Here is a 9,636-nt window from a genome sequence, read left to right as displayed (position 1 = left end):
TTTTTTGCCTCATTTTGTGTCCACATTTGCATATAATTTTGTGTCTGAGTTCGAGCCTAAATTTGCATGTGATTAGGAATCATTTGTTACATCCAATATGGCATCCTTGGTTTCACCTTTTTTCAGCCCCATTTTGCATCTTGTTTTATGTCTTTTCTTACATCTTTTTTTTTTTTCCTTTTTTGCACCCAAGTTTGCATCCCAAATTTACACCATTATTTGCATCATCATTTGGCATATTAATTTTTAAAGTTTTTTGCTTCTTTTAAATGCTCAACTTTGCATCTTATTTTACATCTAGTTGTTGTCTTTTTTTCATCTAATTTGCTTCCCATTTATGTGTCCTTGTTTTTGCCCAATTTGATATCCTTTTGTATGCCATGTTTTGTTCCCTTCTTTGTGTCAACTATTGCACAATTTTTCACTTCTAATTTAAAACACTTTGTATGTCAATTGTTTTCATTTTGTATTAATTCCTAGTTTAACATCCAATTTTACTTTCAATTTTGCATCCATGGTTACATCCGCATTTGACTTCTTATATAGAGTATATTTTTCTTTACATATATAACCCCCTTTATAGATTCATAGTGAAATATATGATAGTTTCTAAATATCATTAAAGCAGATATCACAATTCAAAATCATTTGTAAAGAAATTTAAGAGAAATTGACAACATCCATCCAAAAAAATAACAATGTGTCATTAACAATTTTCAAAACATGTATAAAATAGCAACATAATACTAATAAAATCAGTATTATTTTTAATCAAAACAAGTAAAATTCAAATATGATTAACAAATCAAAATATTTCATGAATATCGTTATTCTACGATAAATTAACAACATACATAAATCAAACTCATCGTATGATTACAAAATCAAAATGTCTCATTGATATAGGGTAAATTCACAACACCCATCTAAACATAACAATGTCATTCTACAAAACAATTTCTTCATTAAAAACAATGCATGTGCATGCCTAGCTACCACCACCAAGATCATCCTCATGATCATCTTGACCATCCTCATTACTCTGATCCACATCATCACCAACACCGCAACTATCTTCATCATCTCCTCCTTCACCACCATCATCCTCATCCTCATCCTCATCATCTCCTGATATATGTTGAACATAATTTGGATCATCGTCTTGGCAATCATTACCTATAGCATTCTGACAAAAAAATTCAATATTACATGTTAGTATTAATTACATAACACAACGCATGTTTTTGTTATACAATGTTAACCATAAAATGAGGTAAGATATAATATCTAATAGTACTAAAAAATAAAATGAAAATATGGTTTAAAAGTATATTGGAAATCCAACTAAGATTACATACCATAGAGTCCATCCAAACAACAAATTCAACCCATCTCTTTTGCTGCAGCACCTCCTTTTCCAAATGATTTGGAGGTCTTCCATATTTTAGTTCCTATCAATCAGTAAATAGGGAGAAATTAGATAACAATGACTTTCTTCTAGTACAAAATTTATTAAGAAAATATCACATGTTTAATATACTTACAAAGGTTGTTATCAGTGCTTTTAAACCTTTCTGGCCACTACGATGAGTGACTTTTGTCTTGGTTTACCTCGCCTTGGATGCCTTGTCCTTAAACATAAACCAATTCAATTTATTTTCACACAAATACATGTCTAAGATACTTATAAGTATTAATACATTCTAAATAATGTTTAATGAAAAATTCAATACCTTAATGCTCTCATTGCCGACTTTTCTTTGTGCATCCAACTTCTCATATGATTTTACAAGTTCTTTCCATACTTTAAAAGGTATGTCAATAGGTCTTTGTTTCAGTCTTTGATCTTGAGGCATTTTTTTAATTTTTCTTGTTTGGTTAAAAATTTTGGTTAAAAAAAACCGAACAAGTAATTCACATCAATGGCATGGGGACTCTATGGATATGTGTAAAAAAATGGCTATAAAGAAAACATCATAAAAACATATGAGCTCTCCCTTTGATGGTCACTTGGGGCATATGGCTGGAAAGGAACAACTCCATTTTCGAAAATCAAGGACAATCCTTTCTCAAAGTCCTTCCTAATATTTGCTCCAAATGTCTTAAAATGAAAAAAAAAATTCAAATGTCATCCTTAAACATCTCCCTTAAATATAACGTTGGACCATAAATTCTTCACTTTTATTGTTATCGGCTCTGGAATTATTTTTCTATATGCAATTATATAATGAAATATGTGTGCACTAATGAAAAAACATTGAGTTTCATTTTTCATAATCACAAACAATGAAAAAAGAATCACACGTAACTAGCATCATTTTGGAAATTTTATATTTATTAAAAATCTTTAACATGTTTTCCTCCCATATCTCATAAAAAGGTGTGAAATTTTTTATATACTCTCCAATAAGCACTACAACAAAACCAGCGATTTGGAGGTTTTACACTAAGTTTTTCAACATCGAGCTTACTAGGGCTTGCACCACTGGGGTTATTAGTAAGAATCTCATGAGGTTTGCATAGCCATGATTATTAGAGTCAAAATAGTAGGATTTGCACTAAAAAACAGTTCATAGAGCTTTCCTGCTGGGGAGAAAATCACAAGTTCAACTTCTGCAATGCAGAGCACCGAGAGCTCGTAAGCTTTCTTCAGCAATCCACCTACGTTTGGAAAATGTAGCCTGCCTGCTGGCGATGTTCTCAATCCTCTTCCTCTGCATCTTTCCCCTCACTATTCTTGTATGTCCTCTTTCGTTTTTCCCTCCAAACAAACCCTCTCAAATTGAGAAAGCAGAACAACTCACTCGATGAGAATCCGAATCCAATTATCGCTTCTAACAATAACCCAATATGATACCAGAAGTGATTACACAAAACCTCATTGACTCTTCATTTGTTTGGAAAAGAGCCAAGCATATACTTCTGACGAGGGTTTCTGTCTCAAGTCTGGCTCGCAGGAGGTCGCTTAGTCAATTGCGAGAAAAGTTTTCCACCTGCCTGTCACATACGGTTTGTCACACTATATATTAAAATAAGGTTGATCAGACTAACAATAAGGTTGTATAGTTTAAAAGGAGGGCTCTCCTGACTGCAGTTGGTTGGTTTATAGAAAAGATTGCTGGAATGTGTAATGTGAATGCTCTGCTAACTGTTTTTTAAGCATTTGGAAGTATTAAAACCCCCTAGGATAATTAATGTAAGACCTGTTAATTAATGTGTAAAGATGGCTTTTGTCCTTGGGCTACCTTAGTTGTTCGTGTTTAGTGATCTGTGGTATTATGACTCCTCAAGTCACTATTAAACCATGAGAACCATGCCCAGGCAGACTAGTGTGACATTGTGGATGAGAACCAAAACTAGACTCCTATAACCTCCTTTTTCATCCTTTAGATTGCAGAATTAACTGACTGTTCTAGTAATCGTTCTTGAGCACCTGAAGATGTGCACCCTAAATAATAAGAATAATACCCTGTAACATATGAATATTCCATCCTGTGCATGTAGGATATGCACATGAGGTCCAATAAAATCACTAACCAGAATACCAGGTGTTATTAAAGCCTCTACAGGTTGATATATATGAATGTTACAGTGTGCAGGAGTATGATTCAATTCCATACGAAAATACAAAACATCTGATAGGATTTCCTTATACCTCATAGGCAAACAACCATTGTCCCTTCTATAGATGAGCAGAATAAGTGCTTGGTTCTCTACACTAAATAAAGACAAAGTATAGTACTTATTGCTGACAAAATAGGATTTAAATCGCGCTTCAATTGCTTGACATTCAGCTGGTCACAGAATTGTAGAGTGCATAATCATAAGTGATGTTGCGAGCCTCATTGCTCAAAGTCTAAGGGTCTTGCGAGCCATAATCACAGCCATGTATGGCATATCTTGTGATTATGGCATTTTATGAGGTCAATTCTTGTGAAGACATTTCAGTTTATAATAAATTTTGAACCTCAATAGAGTTTTGGCAAGACCTGGCTGAGCTAGGACATCAACAACACAGCTGATATGAATGACATAATCTAGCCTCAAGAGGGAGCCTCTTTTGTTTCATCACTCTAACAATCTATGAAGTGGTGGAAAGCATAAAAACTTCCCCTTGAATATGACACCTAAACTGAGTACAAATCCTAAATGATGCAGCCCTTGGTGCATGTCTCTCAAAGTATCGATATTTCAAATGTTGAAAGCTCTTGTGCCCATTTGATATGAATTCGATTGCAGTTCCCCTGAAGAAAGAATCTTATAAAGGTGAGGCCATGGCCAATATGTTAGCCATATCCATTGGAGTTGCCATTGCTTGACAACTTTAGTGTGATCAGTCCCACCATGATTCACATGGGCTTCTACTCAACACTGGCTGTTGCTATTGTAAGAGTCTTCAAGCTCGTTGAACCCATAGTATTGATAAGTGTATTCTTTGGGTCTCTGGTTTTCAAATTCTGCCTATGTTTTCCTCTCAGTATCATTATTTCAAATGCCGAAAGCTCTAATTCCCATTGCTATGTATTTGATTGTGGTTTCCCTGAAGAAAGAAGCTTATAAAGGTGAGCCCGAGGCCAATATGTTGGCCATATCCATTGGAGTTACTATTTCAGCTTATGGGGAGGCCAAGATGAATGCATGGGAGGTGATTCTCCAGTTAAGTGCAGTTGCATGTGAAACTACCCAATTGGTTCTCATACAAATTCCACGAACATCAAAAGGGATTAAGTTGAATCCCATCACATCTTTGTTGTTCCTTGTTGCCTTGTTTTTCTCAGCACCCCCTGGGCCTTAGTAGAATACCCATTTCTGATAATCAGGGTCTCTTCCTTTGATTTGGATTACATGACATTTCTGCTTGTGCCTTGGCTCTTAATCTTGTAGTGTTTCTTCTGATAGGAAAGACTTCAGCCTTGACTATGAATGTTGCTGGTCTTGTCAAGGACTGGCTGCTCATAACATAATCTTTGTCTGTAATAAATGAAAAGGTTACAGTCATAAACTTGAGTGGGTGTGGACTGGCTTTTCTGGCTGTCTGTTACTATAATCATTTGAAACTTCAAGCTCTTAAGTCCAATGACAACCAACCAAAGTACCTCAGCAGTGCAACTGATGCCAATGATGAAGGAGAAGGTTTGATAATGACGAGTGGGAGATTCTCAATCAGAGATTCTGAACCAGTAGAGAAAAATCAGACTCAAGCTTCAGGATTAGGTATTTAGATCATTAATATTGTCTTGTGCTAGAGATTACTGTTCTTGGATTGGCTCCTCTATGCCCAGATCTATTTGCAGGGAACAGGCCAGTCATTCACAGTGAAGAAGATAATGACAAGATTAGTGTATAATGATGGACATGATGGTGCCATGGTGCCAACCTAAATCTCAAGTAAGGAGACATCTATTCATCAATTTGTCAAGAAGCATGGCCTACAATTCAATTGCTCTAAGCCTATCACTTCTTCCACCTGTCAAATAGATTGTTTCCTGTTTGTTTAGTTGACTATGGTTCTAATAAATATACTATTGTTTGATGTAAAAAGACAAAACAAAACAAAAAATATGGAAAGTTGTGACCCCATTTTCTAACTACAAACTGAAATCGGATTACCATAGTGACCACCTCTGCTTATTGGAATCAAAAAGGGGGTGCGTTATGCACAATCCTCCGTATCATTTGCTATTACCAGAGATAATTAAAGCCAACCTAAACTCAAGTCTTAACTATGCTGATAGGGTGTTTGGGGAGGGGGATCCCTTACCAACCCACTATAATCTGCACAAAGCATCCTAAGAACATATGCAAAATCAACCCTTCAATGAAATGATCCAAGAATATAGGTACTCAAACATTGATTTTATCAAAGAAAAATACAAGACAGAAAGAAAAGATCATAACAAGGATTAGAAGAGTCTAAGAACAGTGCTCACTGTCTACAGAGCCAAGACGAATGCAGAAGAGTTCTTCCTTCAGTTCCCCATCTGAGAAATCAGTTCCCCATCTGAGAAATCACAATTTAAATTCACTTTACTCCATTGTTTAATTTCCAGCGTTGCAGGCCATCAGTCTTCACATGATGTTTCAAGCTCATACAAAAGTCCACAATGCAATGCTCACACTTTATTCTACTTGTTAAATTCCCAAGAAACTTCCCTGCATTTTTCTTTTAATGTTTTGCTTATTTCTTGGACAAGTTCTTGTACCTTTCTTCGTTGGATTACACTGTCACATACACAAATTTCGTTCCCGTTTTTTTCGTTTTTTTGATCCCTTTCTTCACTGAAAATATTCTACCACAACTCCAGTTATAATTCACAAGTCTGAGCCTTTCACTGGGCTATAACCCGAGTCTCCACAATAAGTTGCCCAAGTAAAAATTGAGTGATTGTCTTCTATAACATAGGCCTGAGATATCTATCTGTGTAATTCTTTCGGAGATGACTTGTTTGAGTTGTAGTGATGAGCCAATCAGAAAATAAACCAACCAAAAATCTCAACGTCCTCTTTAAAACAGTCTGAGTTATTATGCCTAAAATAAATATTCTTTGTTTTCTTCAGCCTCTTGTTTTCTTCTATATTTCTCCTATATTCATTGACCGAGATATCTACTTTTAGAGTGAGGAGCACAAACATGTATATATACCTTTTTATGAGTCGAATTGTTATGCATGAAGGAGAGCTAACAATCATATTTTAGTCGACGACATATCTTTAGGATATTATAACAAAAAAATTTATTTGTCTGCCATGTGATGTATGCATTAAATCTGTTTGCCATGTGAAAGATGGACCATATAAAACACTGTGCAAAAAGGCTTTGTCTTCCATGTAGGTGTTGTATCCCATCTGCCATCCATGTTTTCCATGTGAGTGATCTCTAACACCATGTTGTTGCATTATACATTATGTCTACCATGTATGGTCATAGGGAACCATGTTTGTCTACCATTAAACAAAGGCATTTGTTAACAAGGAACTTTTTATATTGTTTCAAAACATATTCGTTGCCAAGGATTATGTTTGTTTTAGTAATATTTGATAGTTTGTATTATGATTTACATGGAGAGGCTACATGATAAGAATGAATAATATGACATGATAAGAGGTAGGTGGGGGTTTTAAGTAGTTTTGAGGTGATTAAGATTTTATAATATGGTATGGTTACGATAGGGCTTAGGGTAGGACTATGGGATTAATTTATTTAGATATTCATTTATTTATTCTAGGGTGTGAATATATATATATAGGTTTTTGTTGGTATTTTTAGCAAGTCTGAGGCATCATGAAACTAGGGCTTGTTATCTAGGATTTCTTCATTTTTATTCATTTTCCTAGGTTTGATTTCAACAAAATATTGGATATGATTAGGATTAGTGTTTGTTTCAACTAGAGTTAGAGAATTATGTAGAGCTAGGATTTCCCTAGGGTTGGGGAAACATCACACATCACAAGAATATTTTCCATCCAAATAATGCCATATTGGCATCAATGACAACCTTGATTAACAGGAATGTCAAATTCTGAGTGGCATAACTTTTGCATACAGACTCTGATTGATGTGCTTATTGTGTTGTTGGAAATATTTTTGTGTGTAGAATATCATGAAAAAGTGTGGCACTAAAGCGACAAAGTTTTACCCCAATAAAATGTCATTTGATGCCTCAAAATGCGCCCAGAAGGATTCAAACCACGTTTTGCCAAACTCGGTCCCACTAGTAAAAACGATCTCGTGAGCTTATTCCTCCACATTTTCCACTCCAAATGCATTGAGATGGATGAAAAAAATATAATGATCCAATATGAATCATCAGCTGCTAGTTCAATTGTTGGCACATTCATTATCAAACTTCCAATGTATTTGTTCTTGTATGCTAGCATGAAACTTCGGGGTCTTCAACTATCTCGATGTTGCTTAGATCATCACAATATCCAAATACATCTCTATAAAAGCTTCCTTCTTCAACTTCTCTAGCGGCACTAAACTCAACCTCAACACTTTCCAAAGTATCCAATTTCTTATTCATAGCTTCATCAATCACAAATAACTATTTGTAGTGCTTTAGCCTTTCTTTGATCTTACTCTTTCTTCAAGGACTTTACCAAGTTCACAATATTCCCTCCCTCTCAACTAGTGGTATATAAAATTTATATATCTAAGATTCTTCTCTATTAGGGGATAAATTCATCAACTTCAGCCACACAGGAACTTTCTTTCACATCGTCACAACATCGGAGAACTTCAACCTTCTGGAACATCATTCCTTCTATCCTCACTTAGCAACAAGATGGTCATTAGCAATGTATACTTCAATTTATATAAAAAGACTCGTCAAAATAAAAAACCCCCAATGATAACAAATAAACCATCAAATGCATCCTCGAAAAAATCTTCATCGACAGCCTATCAACATAGGAAAACAATTATTACAAACCATAATGAGATCAAAAAATGCTGATCAAAATATCAATGGGACATCAAAACAACAAGAAACTCACAAAATACACAGAAAAGCAAAACCCTAATTACCCGATAAAACAAACCATAGCCCGCTAAATGCATCTATCATAGAGTTTCTTCAGCACCCCATTGAAATGACAAATCCGATCATCATCAATAGGCGAACAAAACATCGAGAACCCGATAAAAACATATCTTACTAAAAAGGGGAAAATTAGAAGTAAATAACTGCCCAAATGCATCTTCCTTATAGTCAAAGTCCCATTTATGTGCACAGGAAAAGGGCCACCGAAGAGGCCATGAAAACAACTTTCAACTGAGAAAACAAAATCATGAAATAGCCATGGATTAAGAAATTTACATGTCAAGAAGGACATCCTCCTCTTCTTCGCCCGTGGTGACAGTAACCTCCTCAAGCTTAACAATGGGTGCAACCTGAGCTCCAGTGTCCTCTTCCTTTCCGGCATCATCCTCGTTCTCTCTCGAATCGTCATCTATTGCCCGTGTGACAATAGGATCCTCCTGAGTTCCAGCCATCCCAATACCAGATAGTGCACAGAGGGAGGGCTCGAATGAAATCGATGGATCCAAAATATGCCAGAAACTCGCCCAATATCAAACACGAATGCAAAACCCCGAGGATTTTGGACAAAGGATTTAACTGTGCAAAAATGCTTCGAAGGCAAAGGGAAAAGAGGTCGACGGAGAGAAAACACTCTATATAAGGGTTTTTGAGGTCGATGGAGAGAAAACACTCTATATAAGGGTTTTGAAGAGGGAAGGCCAAAAGTAGCATCGTTAAAGGTAATATAATAAATTATTACAGGGATGGTTGGGGGGTTTCAAAGGGAGAGAAGGCCATGGAATAACCCCTAAATCATCTCCAACATGAGAGGCCTACTTCATTCATGTTGTCATGTTGGGACCAGAGGTTGTTGTGCGTTTTTTGTTTTCGCAATTTTGAACTCTAAGGGGCATCAAAACTATTCTAAGGGGCATCTTCCACTGAGCTTTACACAATCCTCGATGTTGAGGATGAAAATAATATGAATATACCAAGCTCACTCTACAGCCTAGTATAGTTACAGCCATGTTTGTCCATCATTCCAAGGGGCATCTTCCACTGAGCTTTACACAATCCTCAATGTTGAGGATGAAAATAATATGAATATGCCAAG

The 9,636-nt window shown here is 35.8% G+C and overlaps 1 protein-coding gene across 5 annotated transcripts; it reads right to left on the bottom strand.

Moving 5' to 3' along the window:
• Positions 1-859: 859 nt before the first annotated feature.
• Positions 860-9,091, bottom strand: LOC149193922 (ran-binding protein 1 homolog c-like). 5 transcript variants are annotated; one of them, XR_016255006.1, is made up of 4 exons: positions 8,820-9,091; positions 1,545-1,631; positions 1,359-1,451; positions 860-1,186 (listed from the first exon to the last, which is right to left on the bottom strand). XR_016255006.1 is itself a non-coding variant. In XM_089407061.1 (4 exons), exons 3-4 carry the CDS (start codon positions 1,368-1,370, stop codon positions 989-991), a joined length of 210 nt encoding a protein of 69 aa, XP_089263187.1. In that variant the 5' UTR covers positions 1,371-1,451; positions 1,545-1,631; positions 8,820-9,086; the 3' UTR covers positions 860-988. The 5 variants fall into 5 exon arrangements, 4 of the variants coding, with proteins under 4 accessions (XP_089263187.1, XP_089263188.1, XP_089263189.1 ...); XM_089407061.1 differs by having other exon boundaries at positions 8,820-9,086; XM_089407062.1 differs by lacking the exon at positions 1,545-1,631 and having other exon boundaries at positions 8,820-9,089.
• Between the last annotated feature and the right edge of the window lie 545 nt (positions 9,092-9,636).

This window comes from Pinus tabuliformis, chromosome 2_2, assembly GCF_031772625.1.
Source record: "Pinus tabuliformis cultivar Carrire ecotype Pingquan chromosome 2_2, CPIR1, whole genome shotgun sequence".
Taxonomy (NCBI): domain Eukaryota; kingdom Viridiplantae; phylum Streptophyta; class Pinopsida; order Pinales; family Pinaceae; genus Pinus; species Pinus tabuliformis.
The sequence above is the reverse complement of the archived record's forward strand: the minus strand, read 5'-3'. Positions and strand labels throughout refer to the sequence as shown.